General features: G+C 36.9%; 1 protein-coding gene across 1 annotated transcript; it reads left to right on the forward strand.

Moving 5' to 3' along the window:
* The first annotated feature begins 1406 nt into the window (after positions 1 to 1406).
* On the forward strand, positions 1407 to 7688 carry LOC103723374 (putative 6-phosphogluconolactonase 4, chloroplastic). Its single transcript, XM_008814266.5, has 3 exons — positions 1407 to 1814; positions 1897 to 2032; positions 7037 to 7688. The coding sequence occupies exons 1-3, from the start codon at positions 1432 to 1434 to the stop codon at positions 7523 to 7525; spliced, it is 1008 nt and encodes a 335-aa protein (XP_008812488.3). The 5' UTR covers positions 1407 to 1431; the 3' UTR covers positions 7526 to 7688.
* The last annotated feature ends 9291 nt before the right edge of the window (positions 7689 to 16979 follow it).

The raw sequence follows: 16979 nt of genomic DNA on the forward strand, positions 1-16979 counted from the left end.
TGTTAATGCTTAATGAAATTAGAGATATGTTGTGGATTGGTGCAATTTATGAAAGTATTGTTGAGTTATCATATGCATTCCAACACCATGACTCAAGAAGTTTTGGTGCATTTAATCCCCTATATTAACTTCCTAGATTTTTTTCTATTTTATGTGAGTTAATTTTGATTATTCAAAACTTAACATTTTTAGGAAAGTATCTAACTTTGATTTCCTTTATAATCTTGCCTTAGCACGATGGAAAAGAAAGCAAGGATTAGTAACTCTCCATCACAACCCTTTTAGTTTCTAAAATAAAAAAATTAAAAAAATGTCCTTGATCAATGAAATGCTATTATGCTTTTTAATTGGATTAGATTGATTTGTGGAGAAGTCCAGTACACAAAGTAGGATATAGATGAAGAAGATATGCCTTCTACCATTGTATAGTAGCATATATAAAGATGCATATCTTCAATTGTTTCATCATATTTGACTCAAACTTCCTATATTTTGAACATAACACCTTTCAAAATTTAGAGTAACAAATAAGATAAATGTCGATTACATTAGCCTTGGCATCCTTGATTGGTTCATGTCTTGAAAAATTACAATGTTATAGACTAGAACTATTTCATCACAATTAATTCAATTGTTCTTTTTTTGTAAAAGAATAGTTCAACATGTTCAATTTAAACTAATAATTTGGGATTTAAGATATACCACCATAAACAAAAGTGAATTTGACTTATATTGTTATCTAATCAAGGTTTTCATCTTGGCCTGGATCTATATCAGGATGTTAGTTTATATTACTATGATGTGGAATATATTAATATCAAGCAGTCATTGATGAGAAAGATTACGGGTATATCCTAAGATTTTGATTGATATAATACAATTTACGGGCTAAAATTTTTCAATCAGTCTACAATCATTCTAAATTGACTTTTAGTTAAGAAAATAGAAGACCTATTTCTATCATAATTATCATATTAAAACTAATAGTATATATTTTTGAAAAAAAATGACACTACTATATTTGTTGAGATATAGGCCTCCAATCCTCCATCTGTGTAACATAGTGAACCCCATTTAGTGCACTTATCACGTTCGGGTTGTATCTTTCGCGCGAACGATGGATAATGTTCTTTCACGATTTCGGCCGTTGGATGGTGCGCCGCATAGATCTCAAAGCGATCTGAACTGTTCCTATAATCGTGTGCACAGCTCTCGAAGTCGATATTGCGCGATCCAACGGTATTCCCGCGAAGGAAGGTGAATCCTTCTTTCCGGCAAAAGAGACAACCATCGTCCTTTCCGTAAAAGTCAGCTAGATTTTATTTCGCTTTCAGATCCACGTCATCTGCCGTCCATCTAGATTTCGACGGCTATAATTAGCATACCGGTCCACTTGATGCCACCGCTCGCCATCCAACTGCATCTTTTAACATGGGTTCCTTCGCCATCTCCCCTTCTCCCGCCGTCTTCCCCTCCCACCACCGGCCGCGCCCGCCACCAGCCCGTAGCTTTCCGGCGATCCCACGGTCTCTCTCTCCGGCCAAAACCTTATTCTCAGAAAGAAGGATCTTCTTCGCCGGCTCGCCGAACCCCGTCCGATCCGGCCGGAGACCTATCTCCGCCATGGCCTCCGAAGCGACCTCCGTCGAGGTGGAGACGACGACGGGAAAGAAGGAGCTTCTGGTCTTCGAGAGCGAGGAGGAGCTTGCCGTCTCTCTGGCGAAGCACACGGCGGAGCTGTCGGAGAAGTATGCCCAAGAGAGGGGAGCCTTCACCTTGGTTATCTCCGGCGGGTCTCTCATCAAATCCCTCAGGTATTTAGCTCGGATTGTCGTTTTCTTTGAAATCTCTAGGGTTCTCTTCGATGTGAGTTTTGAAAAGTCTCTGAGATTGTAGGAAGTTGGTGGAGCCTCCGTATCTGGAATCGGTGGATTGGACAAAGTGGCACGTCTTCTGGGTGGATGAGAGGGTGGTGCCGAAGGACCACGCTGATAGCAACTATAAACTAGCTTATGATGTGTTTCTTTCTAAGGTACATAAGACCCTCCCACTACTTTGCTGTAGTTGCCATAATTCTTAGTTTTTGTAGAATTAGTAGAAAAGAATGTGCAAATTTGTGTTGAAAATTATGTCTTGCTCGAATTACTTCGTTCTGTGCCTGCATGAGGAGGTTAAGATTTAGACTCAAGACAAACCAAAATTTGATTGCGACATGATCCATATTCTGACCTGAAGAGACTCATTATAACATATACAAAAAAGCTATTTATGGGTGAAATAATAGGACTTGACTTAAATTCGTCCCGAGTTGCACTTGCTTCTGAAACCTGGAGACTGAGTATGTGTTGGAATATTCTGACTTGGCAATCAAACCTGATGATCATCCTTTGATCTAGTAGGATCTCGCAACTAAAAATGTCAAAAGGATGAGTAGTAAAAGCACCTTAGGTGGACGGTGGACCTTTAAATGAACACTTTACCTTAGATGGACCAAGTTGTTGATTCTTTAGATTAATTAAAGCCTAAATCATATGTGGATATGGGTTAGGTGGCTTCATAAACCCAAATCACCCTTAAATATGGTCATGCAAAAAATCGTGGACTAGCAGAGGGGAATATTCTATGAAAGACAGAGATATGTTTCAGAGAAAGGCTAACAAGACCATTGTGACCATATAGGGATGTCTATAGCGAATGGATCCAGATGAGATATCAAAAGTGATGATTGGGATCACATAGATCTAATTGAATTTTTATTGTGGGAAGAGGTTGTTGATATTGAATGGAAAGAAGGTGCCAAGTAGTGCAGCTGGTGAAGTATTTGGGAGTTGGTACCAAGGACTTGGCTTCCAGTCTCGCCTTCACCCAGATTTTGGCTGGGATTTCTGCCATCCCAGTTTTCAGAAAAAAAAAGATATTGAGTGCAAAGAAAACTTGGATCAACACTAGCTTATAAATCTCACTAGATCTTATGGTGGACAATTATAAAGCATTGTGGAAAATCTAGTGCATATTTGGTTGTGAGATCTTTGTTGGAGATCTGGGGATGGAATATCAGGTAGTATCTAGTGTTATTTCCATGCTAGATAGGGAGGTAGTGCTGTTATGATCTAATTAATGTGGTTCTTAATGGAAAATGCTTTGAATTAGATCCCATGGTTGTGATTGCTTGTTGACAAATTATTTTATATATATAGTGTAGATTTGCCACCATCCAATTAGTATTTGATTTATTGTGATTTTGAAACATTTTTGGTAGAAGAACAGCAAAAATCTATTTAAATTTTTGTCTTCTGTTGGGAAACCCTTGCACAACATTGCTTAGCTTCAAGGGAAAGCTTGTTCCCTCTTCTTTCACTCCGGAGAAGAACCAATATTTCTTCCTCACAGACTTTTAAACTAACTATACACATTGATGCCATAGCTCAAGGAAAAAATCAACCATTTCAAGGTTATCAAACCTCCAAAACAAGGGAAGTGCTCGAGCAAATTTTGCTGATCGTATGGGATCAAGGATACTTACAGTTTATAGGCTTATAGATAAAGCATAAGTGAATAAATTATCACAATAAAAATATCTTAGGGCATGCATGGTTCGCCATAAGTGTCCAAAAGTGAAAGAAGGTCAAATGAAAGAAGCAACTTCCACGTGTTTGGATTGGTGGGAGTGGTCAAGAAAGTGCCTAATTTATGTCTTGATTTATATCTTGACTTCCCAAAAAAAGTGTTGAAGTCAGTTCAACTAAGATTGGTCTGAAATCACTTCTGGCAACTTACAGGCTTTACTTCCGACCACCTGTAGTGAACTGAAAATGGCCTTAGATAGACTACTATTTAACTGATAATCCAATATAGGCTAAAGTGAACCTTTAATGATGTCTTATAGTAATGCCCATATCTACACACCGAAGTGCTCATCACCATGGCAACATTGTACACCATTACATTCCATTTCCTTTGGCTGCAAATTGTACTCCATGATCTAGCTACTACTGGATTGTAATTTAAATCTGTTGAGATATCATAAGGCTGTTTTTAGCATAACCTTGATTTCTCTGATCCAACCAAATCATGAACATAAATTTGGGGTCTGCTTCCACTGCTGTGAACAATTCTCCATTTCCCAAAGTCAGTTGTTCTCAGGCTTCATCAACTTAAGCATCTATCTTGAAATCTCTTGCTTCTTTACAATGTTGACCAAGTATAGGCTTCTAGTGGCTTCTAGTGACAGTTGTAACAAATGACCTGATTGTGTCATTCCATCCATATCTTTTTGTGTCAACCACTGTATTGTTGATATACTGGTTTTATGTTATGATTTAGTGGCAACTAGACTTGACACTGTAGGTATGAAGGAACCACACTTATTTTTCTTTGTCAATGTATTAACTTTGTTTACCTTGTAGCATTTACTAGCCTAATAGCTTATGACATTGTGGAAAGGCAAAAGATATGTAACCTGGCCTGGATCTCATCGTTAGGCCATAAGGGAAGCAACTCCGAAAAGAAATTGTCATTCAGTCCTTTAGTTCTGCTTGCTAAGAGTTTAAACTCTATTTTCATACTTGTTCATCAAACTGTTTGGCCTTGGTAAAATCTATTAAAGGAACCCTTTCCATGACAGAAAACCTTGTGATTTCTCAACCAATGTATTGTTTAAGAGCATCCTTATCAATGTGCAAGGATGCCAAGAGAACATTAGGCTTCTGTGGATTTCGATAGAGTTCAAGTAGGTGTTCACGGTGGGAACAAGGGCATGTAGTTACACAGATCTACAATTATGTTTAAAAAGTTTGTCATGTCAAGTTCATTACAGGCATCAGCTATTTATTCTCTTGTAAGATTTCAATATGTTGCTCAAATCAAGGGTATAAACTAACTGAACATGAGCAAGTCAGGCCCTGCCAACTCATTTGGGCTCAAAATTAAACTATGCACAGCTTGAGCTTGAGACGAGCTGAAATACTAACTTGAGCTACACTTATATATCTTGAGTCAACTCAAGCTTGGTTTTCGTATGCTAAAAATATCAGGTCAAACTTTGCTTGTGGTTGCTTGATGGTTACAACTAGGCTCGAGTACATTATGAGGAGTGGTGGAGGTACTAAAAGATAGGAGAGGAGATGAAGGGGCAGCTATTGGACAAATTGACACCTTCATGCAAGTCTCGATCACCAATAGAATCAAGGAGATGTGAGATTTTCATCAGAGTATCAGACTTTCAAGGAAAAGGGAATGAGAGAGACAGGGTAGTAGGATTACTGAGCCAATGACTTGGGTGAAAGAGATTTTGCTTCCTCTCTCAGACATCATATCTATGCTTTCTTGCTGGTGTTTCATCCCTTCTAAATATTGTAGGAGCTTGACCATAGAGGGGACCCCCTTCTCAACAGCCACTGGGAGTGAGGGCTAGGGAGAGGGATAGGAGAAACATTAGAAGATGATGGCTCTGCCATTACTGAGGGAGCCAGAGAGGATAATGTGGAGGGTTTGCACCTAGATTCAGCCTATGCCTTTCCCATCAATTCATTGCTTGCTTCATTAGATCTTAATCTAATGGCTGAGTTCATCCTTTTCAGCCAAAGCTTTAATATCTTAAAATATTTCTTTTTGGAAAATTAGTATTATTCTTTTTTTTTTAATTTAATGTTTGATCTATATCAAGCTCAAAATCCAAGCAAGCTGATGTTGAGCAGAATATCAAGCTGAAAGCAAGCTACTCATGAATAATTCGCATGTTTGACAGCCCTATTCAGCTCTTTCTTGAATCTGCTTGATCTCAGTATCCATCCTCTCGGCTTCTTGCTTTCTGTATCATCTGACATTGTAGTTTTATTTTCAATTTGAGCTCGACCATCTAGCTCCCATACAAACAATAAATGAAGTGAAATTCTCCCCCGGTGGGTAACCCTTACAGAAAAGTGCTTAGATACAAATAAATAACCCATTCCCTTTTCTTTCACAACATTACCCTATAGACTCCTTGATTGTCTCAATTTTTACTAGGTGCCTAACTCATTTGAACTGAACAGATCCAAAGGAAACCCCACAAGTACCCTTTTAGAATACTCAAAATTATTAACAACTGAAAGTACACCAAATTCCATCATGCAAAGCTTAATAGAAAGATTTTTTTTTTTCTGACTCGACAAAAATGAAACACGGGACTGAAAAAGCAAGGTTTATAAACATACTCGGGAGGGGCCATCAACTTGCAATCGAGAGTGGTTCGGTGAAATATACTATCGTACTGACACAGAGTTGATCATACTTTTAGATCAGAGCTTGCACCAGATTGAAGGGTGTGGAGTTGCCGAGATGAATATGAAAGACGGCACACTGAAAAATCAGAATGATATGCTGCTAGTACAAAGGAGGAAGAACCTGCTCTCTGTACCTTCGCCAAAGATGGATACAAGATAGATCGGGAAGAAATAATTTCGTGAAAGATAATAAGAATGGTTTCAGAATTGTGGCCAAAGGGCATGAAGAGCTTAGTACACTACTAAACTGATTCAATTACTTGACTGACTCGCATAGAAATGAAAACTAAAGATTATTAATAATGTCATAAATATATCATACTTTGATCACAATGCATTTTTTCTTTGTTTTTTGAACTGCTTGACTCAGTCAATTCAGTCACCGTTTTATTTTGACCAGTTGAGGAATGGAATAGAGCTAAAATTTCTAATGAATTTTAAAAAGATGGTAAATGGAATGGTAAGAATCTTTAGATTAGTGAAAAATAATCATTGGTTTAGTGTTCATCTGAAATAGATAGATCTTTTGATTGGTTGCAACTATCAACTCAATGTTTTGTTGGTTGAGTTAGCATACATAGTTTTGACTTCTCAGCTCCATTTTTTCCTGTTGTATTGTTCAGTTATGATTTGAAATCATTTTCCGTTACGTAGAAAATACCAAAGTGATGAGGACACATTCAATTACAAATGCTTGAAGTCTATCTTAATGCTCTATGTAATGATAGGTGAGAACTGCATTGGTGATCATTGTTTTATTTTTCAAATGATAGGTCCCAATTCCTCCAGGTCAGGTTTATGCTATCAATGACTCCTTATCAGCTGAGGGTGCTGCTGATGACTATGAGACCTGCCTGAAACAACTGGTTAAGACGGGGGTGGTGGCAGTATCCTCGGCAACTGGGTTCCCAAAATTTGATCTGATGCTGTTGGGAATGGGCCCAGATGGTCATGTCGCTTCTCTTTTTCCTGGGCACCCTCTCCTCAATGAAAACCAGCGGTGGGTAACCTTCATTAAGGACTCCCCAAAGCCACCGCTGGAGAGAATAACATTCACACTCCCAGTAATTAACTCATCAGCGTATGCTGCACTTGTGGTTGCTGGATCTGGTAAAGCTGGCGCAGTGCATAAGGCTCTAGGGAGCAAACAAAGTTCTTCAGATTTGCTGCCTGTTGAGATGGTTTCACTTGAGGATGGTAAGTTCACTTGGTTTACAGACAAAGCTGCCATTTCAATGTTGCAGGAAAAAGCATGTCCGTAATTGTGTAAATCAAGGATATCTTCTATGGTAATAGTTACCTCCACAACTTTTCTGTGGGACTAGTGTTGTTCAAAAGTTTAGGTGTGTGCTTTGGCATAGTTACGACTGTGGTTCATGCAGAGAGAATATAAATGTTGAAGTTGCTTGTTTTTGTTTCCAATAATGTTCGTTTATTGTTCTCCTCTGTTTGAATAACCATCCATAATTTGCCTTGTAGCTAGTTAGTGACACAAATACAAGGAGATTGCGACATTCGCTTTAATGCTCGGAGTAGTTCTGCGAAGATGCAGCTTGCCATGTAATGAGCAATAAAAACATTAATGATGCCATTTAAGAGACCAATTTTTCTAGTTAAAATACGAACTTTAATAATCAGGAGTCTCTGTTTGGAGCATCTACTATGGCTGTGAAATATGTACTATCCAGGCTGACAAGCTGTATTATTATGATATATTCATGGGTGAATAGGATTATGAAAGTGTTTTTCCTCCCGACGAAATGATTGAGATCAGCAAAATTGGCTGCTCATTGAAAGATATTTGACCTTTTTTCTGCAGAGGTCCGCATTGTTTCAACATACTTTTCTTATAGGATATAGGTCTAACGAAGAAAATCTGCTGAGTTTTTTTAACTTGATCTGCGATCTTATGGACATGGCAAATGTTTGGTCTGCTTTGGGGTCTAACAAGTGATTTCCTTCGTGTAACTGAATGCTAGATTTGAAGCTCAGGATTTCGACCAACACTTACATGCACCTGTTAAGAGTGTCATGCCGAGTGTAAGTATTGCCTTGTCATGATTAATTGGTAGAATGTGTTTTAGGGCCAATTAAGCATTGCAGGCACTGGTTCATATAATTTTTCCATATGTGCAACTGGAGGATGATATTTTAACTAGTGGGATCTTCAGGGGACATCACATGTCTGAAAATGTTTTAAGATATTCGAGATGATGATTTAATTGATGATCTAAATCAGAGCATAGGGATGAAGTGGGACAAGGAAATTTGTGGCTTTGTGCCACTTGAAGCATTGGCTAGGGCACAAGATGGCTAGTCATTGAATTCTAAACCAGAAATACCACTTAGCCTGAAGAATTCAAGATGCAAACAGTAACCTATGGGTACCACAAAATTAAATCTTTGCTGAAGATGTATGTATCTGTGCTTGTATATGTGAGAGAAAAGGTACCTGAGTGGATGAGGGCCCCTTATCATGTTCCACTGTCTCTTCCAAAAAAACAATGCCAGCAATTACTCCCCGTGACAATTGTCCTCTCCCATTAGAATCACCTACTGCCATGATGTTTCTTTCGTGGTTCTGTGAGGAGTAAGAACATACCAAGAGTGTCAAAAACCTTCGAAGAGGTTGGGAAGTTGATGGTGAGTTTAGAGTCAGATAACTCTTGGTTAGAAGTGACATACAATATTTATAACTTAGCTTGTCGGAGAGGAAACTAACCTGGCAAAGAAGTGAAAAGCATAGATATATCATCACCGAGCTGTAATTTATTTTCCCATATAGGGTGATGGATGTCCAGTTCTAATGAAAACTAAAAACCCTCTTGGTGATAGGGTAATAGATGTCCCCAAGTGTATTACATAATTTTCTGGAGACTAAGGGTATGCTTGGTTGGAGGAAGTTAGAATCTGAAGTAGGAGTGGGAATGAGTGACTCCTATTTTAGCTATTTGGTTAGAGAGAGTCCCATTTCCATTCTGATTTTAGAGTGGAATGGGAATGCCCCAATCCCTTCTCTCTCCTAGTATTCAAATCCTATTTCAATTCTGATTCTAATTTTAGTTACGAAGCAAATGTGAGGGGGGATATGGCCATTCCGATTTTCATTCCAATCTATTCCGATTTTGATTCTGGTCGCAAACAAAACGTTCCCCAAGAGAAAAGCTGCACAGAATTTGTTTAACTTGCTCAAATTCTCAACCTAGTAGGGATGGGGGCTACTAACTTCGAGCATATTCCAATGATTACGTAGGATTTTTTGTCCTTTTCCAACCATATACATGCTCTTCTATCTTGGGGTATTTAGTTTCATTTTTATTTCTATCTGCAACCTTTTCTTCCTGAACATTAACTCATGGTGTTTGATTGTGTATCATGTCCCCATCACTGAGATATGTATGTCATTAGTTCCACTACAATATTGGAAGACATTGAAAGAAGAGATAGAATCCGTGCTCAAAGAGGCATCGAAGTATTTTGGCTGATGCTTCTGTGGTGGAGTGACTAGGTCCCAATATATATGTCAAATTATGAGGAAAGTGGATGTTTTGTTTTGGTGTTTCCTTTTTATTTTTCTTGGAGTTTTCTTTCATTCTCTATTGCTCGGATTAAGACTCCCCTTATAGCCTTTGATGCTAGTGGTCACATAAGATGTCTCCATGAGTATCTAACCCTAGGGTTGGATATAAAGGTTGATAACTTGCTAACCTAGCACAAAATCAACTCAAAATATAGTTTTGGATCTAAATATTCGACCCAATAGTTATTGGATAGGATTTTTGTCGCAAAATCAAACCTAAACTCATATTGGTCATTTGGATATCAGGATATCCATGCCTTATGATATACAAACAAACAAACATACGTACATAAACATGCACGTATATGCACACATATCCATCATATATTGGTATAAAAGTGCAATATTAAGTACTTGAAATCCTTTTGTATCCTTAGGTATATTTTTAATCGATTGGTTTATGTAAAGGTTTATAGATGTTTTATGTGTGGCTATGGTTACTAGTATTGCAAAAAAATTAATTTCTACTATATACACATCATAACTTAACATTTGTTTTGTTTTTTTAAAAAAATTTTTTGTTGTCTTAAGGTTGCACATATGGACAAAAGGTTAAAGCTGAATGAATATATGCCTTTTGGTACATTTTCTATATTTTCTAATATCATATTTTCTCATGATTCATAGTTATTGAGATAGTATTTTATGTGCATGAAATAATTTGGAAAAATAATTCAAAGAATAGCAAAACATTTATCGACGACCTAATTTCTTCCTGAAACCATATCCAATACCTGAATTTTTTTGAGTTTATTATGAAGTGTGGATATAGAGTTTTAATTGGATTTGGGTTTATATTTAGATGTGATAAATATATTTTGGATTTGGATATGGATATGGCCAAACTTGATATGAACCCGACCGACTGATGCCTTTATGAAGGCTAATGAGTTAGAGGTATGAGGTGACATGAGAGAGACATTGCTTTGTATCTTATAGCCTTTATAAATGCTACAGTAACACAAAATAGTTATCCAAAAAAGTCACTTAGGTGCCTTATGCCTATCACTTTGCTTCATTAAATGGCATCATTCACGATACCAATTCAAAGAGTGCAATGAGAATACTTCAACCAACTTTAGTTGAGTAATATTTTGAATTACTAAAGCATTTTTGTTTATTACCTCTCTCTCTATGTGCTCCCTAAGGAAGAGCAAACTTTAGAAGTTAGAGTAAATAAGACCCTCTTTGCAATGGATTATTAGAAATGGTTTAGAATATATAATCTACAAGTAACCAAATTTTACTCTTACCAAAATTAACCGTATGCCTTTAAGTCTATGGATGACTTGGATCATGATCATATGAACCAAAATCTACTTCATGATGCATTTATCCAATCTTTTCCTTTTTCAATTGGATGAATTTGGCATGACAAGACAAACATGTCCATTGCTATATATTAGTCTTTCTTAGAAGAAAAAAAAGAAAGAAAAAATAAGGATAATTTTTATTTTTAAGTCTTGCAAGTTCTTAAGTCCACTCAAGAAAGAGAGAGCTTTTGAGTTGAAGAAACCAATTAGCACCAATTGACTAGATTAATAGGTTCACCAATAATGTCCCTTACACAAATGTACATAAAATAATGATCATGAAAGGTTAACTACTCGCCACTTTAGATCCAATCTGGAAGGGTAAAAGTAAATCCAAACTCGAACCAACAATATTCAATAAGCTAAAGAACCTTGAGTTGCAATTTGTTCTGAGCTATTTCACGTAGGTCCTAAAAATTATTTTTAAATTGTTAAGCTAATTTTTGTTAGGTTCAATCATAGTTGCCTAGGTTCAATTTGGCTAGCCTTATTTTGATGAGATTAATAGCTCGTTCAGATATATTGATCTCTTTTTTCTTTTGCAATAAAGTTCTAGTTCATAACCCAATATTTTAAGATGTGCCTCCATGAAGCTCTATGCTTCATGACTCTACACATTATTATCTCATTGCATTCTAACACATTCACCAAAATGTTAAAGTTCTAGAATATTTAAATATGAGCAACTTAGATCCATTAGAGCCACTTGTGTTCGTAAAGCTAGTTAATGAACTCAAGCATCCACCAAGCTTCTTGAAGCGCATTGCGGCTAAGGACTCCACCAATTAGCCATTTCAAGAATCTATTAAAGGCATTCTAGAATCCATTAAAGTATGCACAGATTAACAATGCAAAAATATTTTTAGAACAAACACGGGTTAACTTGCGCTCAAGAGAAAAAAAATGATCTAGATTTACATTGAAGAAAAGGTAGAATCTCTTAAAACCTTGACTCAAACTCGATTGACCTAAGAAGCAAGGCTTCAAAAATAAATCTTACCTTAAAAACATCAACTAGGACCTAACAAGTATTTTCACAAGAAATAAACAAGAATAATAGAAAATTTTTACTAACAATGGGTAGAAAATATTATTTTTATAATTATCTCAAACTTCATCGATAACATGCCAACAGACGCAGACGAGGATAAGAAGGTTGCTGAACTTGAGATGATGGCGGCTAATTACTCTCTTTCCTTTTTTATTCTCTTTTTTTTATGGCAGCTAGGGTTCCTTGTAGATGGGAGGAAGAAAGAAGATGATGGGATGCAGCTAATTGGTTCAATTGGGTTCAATGGTTATGTGGCCGAATTGGGGATTGTGCTTGAAAGATTGTGGCCGGATGGAACTTGGTTGGGACCTAAAGTTTGATTAGGTTTGGGTTGCAATTAGGCTTGATATGGCTTGACTAACTAGATAAGGTGGTTAATTGGAATAGTTCTAATGGCACTCAACTACTTAGTTTGGGCGTGAGGAAAAGAATTGGATTGATGGCATGAGATAAGGATTTGGTAGTTGGCTTGAGATAGGAAGGAGTCCTTCTATCACTCGGACTCTCAAATAAGGAAGGGTATGTCGTGAGAAAAAGAAGGGATATTGTTAGGATGGCGTGAGAAAAAAGGGAGGAGTCCTTCTCTTGCTAATACTCTTAATTAAAGAGAGGATATGGCATGAGAAATAGATTGTGACGTAAGAAATCGGAAGGAAATGCTGAAATGTGAGGAAAGAATTGGTGTGAGAATGAAAAGGGATAACTAAAGAGGATAGATGGAAAAGTCTCACCTCCACTCAAACTCTTCAAGGGTTGCCGTGAAGAAGGAGAAGAAGTCTTACCTTCACCAACTTCTACCAAGAGCTTGGCATCTCACCAAGAAAACGGGATGGAGCGTCGCACTCCAAGGAGAAAGAGAATCACTCTCAATTCTTCTAAACTCAAATCAATGGTATTCCAAATTTTATTCTTCAACCTTCCCTTTATACAGAGTAAGAGGTTGGAAAATAATGACTCTTACAACTAAAATTTGAAGGACTCCTTCTCTAACAATGATTCCTACTTAACATTGACTCTTTTAATTGAAATCAAACACTTAACTAATTCAACCACAATTTAAACAAGACTTCTACTTAGCTAGGACTCTTCATGGCACATGAAAATAGAGTCTAAATCAGCTAGGACTCTTTTTAAACGACATATGGACTCATCACACAAGACTTCAAATAATTTGGGACTTCTTAGCTTGCACACGCCCCATGAAAGGAAGCTTCATGCAACCTTGCGCATGCCCATAAAGGAATTCATGCATGCCTTAGATCCCTTCCTAAATTCAGACTTTGTTGGAATAAGTTAACAACCAAACTACTAGGCAAAACAATCAAAGACTCTTTCCAACTTTAGACTGAAAATTCTGAACTGAATGTAATATTGGACACGCCCAATGTTGGACCCAAACTCCTAAACTCAAGACTCCTAATTAATTATGACTCTCCAATACCATTAGGACTCAATTGAATTAGGCACTGGAACACTAAAACCAAATATAACTAGGTGCTAAAAATTTTGGACCCAGTGTGTTCTGGTGCTGGAACTCTTAGACCCAATGTATTTTTGGGCACACCCAAGCAAGGACCCAAATCTATGCATGTCCATGATGACTTGAGCTCCTGCTCTTGCATCACCAACATAATAGGTGTTTAATTAAATATCCATTACTTCCTTGTTCGAGCTCCAATTGAGATGATCCAATATACATTGGATTAGCTAACTTGATGTGTGAATGCATCAAAAGTGTGTTGAGTTTGAAATTTATCTTATACTCACTATGCAACCTGATCTATTATTGACCTATTTTATAAAATTTGTATTCACTAGATATCTATAAGTCAAGTGTTACTCATATGCTTTCTCTAATCGATCTTAAAAGGTTCCAAAGGTTGCCTAGGATTTTTGTGATAATGGTGGTTTTTATTTAGACTTTTATTCTTATTTTAGCATATTTTTTGGAGCATCCACAATTGATTCTTTATCCTTAGTGATTTTTGATCCCTTATTTTAGTTATTTAGAATATTATAGAAATTGATGTAAAAGAATCTAGCATCAATGAACTATAAAGTTAAGTATATCTAGCTTGCAGCATCCACAAGATTTTGAAGTAATGTTTGCTATATCTAATACTAGATCGTGAATCATAAGTATTAGAGGCCATAACTTTCTTAGTGTCTATATTTAGCGTGCTAGATGCCAAAAGATAAAGCTTTTGATTGCAGTATATGACATAACATTAATGCACCATGCAAGACTCATGCTATAGTGTACAACATCAAGCTCCACCACCACCAATGGAGGATGATTCAATTGATAGCACTGTAGCTGAGATCAATGATAGTAATTCCAAATTAAAGGGGCAAGGCCGAAGTTCATCCAAAAAAGGGCAAGGTTGGTGGGTGACATGGATGGATTAATAGCACCATTCTTAGATCAAAAGCAGCATGGATGGGTTGACCAAGCTGAAGATGGTATGGGGTTGCGATTGGTGGTGGCACGGTCAAGATCCATCCGTGACAAGAAATAGGAAAAAAAGAGAGAGGAGAAAATGTTGGTTATATTTGCACGATAAGAATGAGAGAACAATTGAGTAAAACTAAGTAGTTAGATATAGTGGAAACGAGCCGAGTATGAGCCAGGTCGGGCTTAGCTCTAATTTAACTTATTTCATAATTGAGTTGAGCTCAAGCCATTCACAAATAGCTTGTTTAAGAAATCTATCAAGAGTTTAAGATTATTTGAAGCTTTTATCTATATAGTTTGGAATAATAATCTAATTATTTATTAATTAAAATATATTTTATTCTATATAACTTATATTGATTTATAATAAATAATTATTTATATAGTAATAATATTCAAAATAATATAATATATATAAATTATTTATATATTAGTATTATGACTTGAGACAATCTTGAGCAAGCTAAGCATAGCTCTAGTTCTAGATCGGGTCATTTCTTAACCACACAAGTTGAACTCGAGCCATATTTTGGGTTGAAAACTTAAGCTAGCTTGCGAATTGGTTGTTAGCATAATTTTAGAGATCATGTAACAATCTGTATCAGTCCATATTATTTTTCTTGTATGGAGTCTGTACACGAGTATATATAACTCCTGAAATGTACCGAATATGATAGAACAGAGAAATAAAATTATTTTTTTCTTTTTTTTTGTTTTCTTCTTCTTCTGCAAATATTTTAACACTACTTGTTCACTTATCAACCTTGTGGTGAGAATTTTAAGTGGATAGGGATTGGGATGAGGCTCATCTCACTGAGCAAGCTTTAGGCTAGACGCGAAGCTCGAGCTTCAAGATAGACCTAAATACAACCAATTTTGAGCCCGAGCCAAGTTTGAAATCAAATCAACCTTTCAAATTTGAGTTCCCACCTTGATCCAAAGCTTCTCGCTCTAGGCCCCGAACCTAATCCAAGGTAGCGCGGCTAGACCAGATTATTTGATCTTTATTAATAAATAAATAAATAAGTGAGTAAGTAAGATGGTAAATAAATAAGGATCTTTCTATTGGACTCTGTTGTAACATTGTAGTTCCTGCAGCACGCGTGGCTGTCTGTTGGATGTCGGCCACAGCTAAGGCTGCAAATGGGTCAGGTTGACCCATGACCCGACTCGATCCGACCCATGTAGACTCGACCCAACTTGAATTTTAGGACCTGCAAGTCCGAGTCGGGTCCTAAAATTGGACTCGAACCATTTTCTGGGTCAGGTCTGGGTTTACTAAATCTGGACCCGACCCGACCCATTATTTTTTTTGGGTCTATTTCAGGTTTACTAAATCTGAACCTCATCCCGACCCGAAGAGCCGACCTGAACCCATTACGTGCCTAGGACCAGTTGAAATTGTTACTGTTCAAATTTTCGTGAGCTGCTATTCTCCGGAATTAATGTCAGTGTTCGCTTTTGTCATTTGCTGTCCTTTGACATACATAACATTTTTAATTATATTGAATAATACTGTATATCATGTTTTATTATATATTATCTTATAGTATATATTATATAAGATAGTGTTGTATTGTATTGTATTATTATTGTACTAGATTAAACAACCAAAAACAAAGCTTGCAGATATAATTTTTAGATACAAGCAAACGAAATAGATATTTGCAAATACAAATGCAATATTTTTAATTGTATCTGCATCTAGATGAAACTGAGGCAATCAAACAATTCCTTAGCCTCAAAGCCTGCACAACTTCACCATCCATTGACAGATTGATGGTGATCAAAAATGTAGTTTCAAGTGATTATGACATGATTGTACAGCTTCGAAAAATAACATCAAAGGTAGCTCTAAACTACAGCATTTGGCAAATGATATACATAGGATAAACCCAACTCTTGATAGTCAGCAGAAGGGTGGACGGTAATGATTATGATATGGCTTTATCATGGCTTTATTGGTTCTGCCTACAGCTAAGTAACCTAACCACATCCACCATCAATATGAAAGAATGTGAAAGATTATATTTTCCAAAAGCATAAAGAAAATGGTAACATCTCACTTGGATCCCTATCCGACCCAAAGTAGATGCGACCCGATTCGATCCGAATGATCCGTTGCGTCAAAAATTGTAAGTATGGATCCGATCCGATCCGATCTTCAATCGAGTCAGATCTGGATCCAAAATTAGAATCCGAACAAAAAAATCGGATTGAATTGAGGTCACTCAGGATTCGACTCGATCCGACCCATTTGCATCCTAAGCCACAGCCCTCACGCCTCACCCAAGTCAGCCCGCCAATCACTCGTGTG

Source organism: Phoenix dactylifera, chromosome 16, assembly GCF_051530095.1.
Source record: "Phoenix dactylifera cultivar Ajwa chromosome 16, Ajwa_hap1_PhDact_Kaust_v1.1, whole genome shotgun sequence".
Classification (NCBI taxonomy): Eukaryota; Viridiplantae; Streptophyta; class Magnoliopsida; order Arecales; family Arecaceae; genus Phoenix; species Phoenix dactylifera.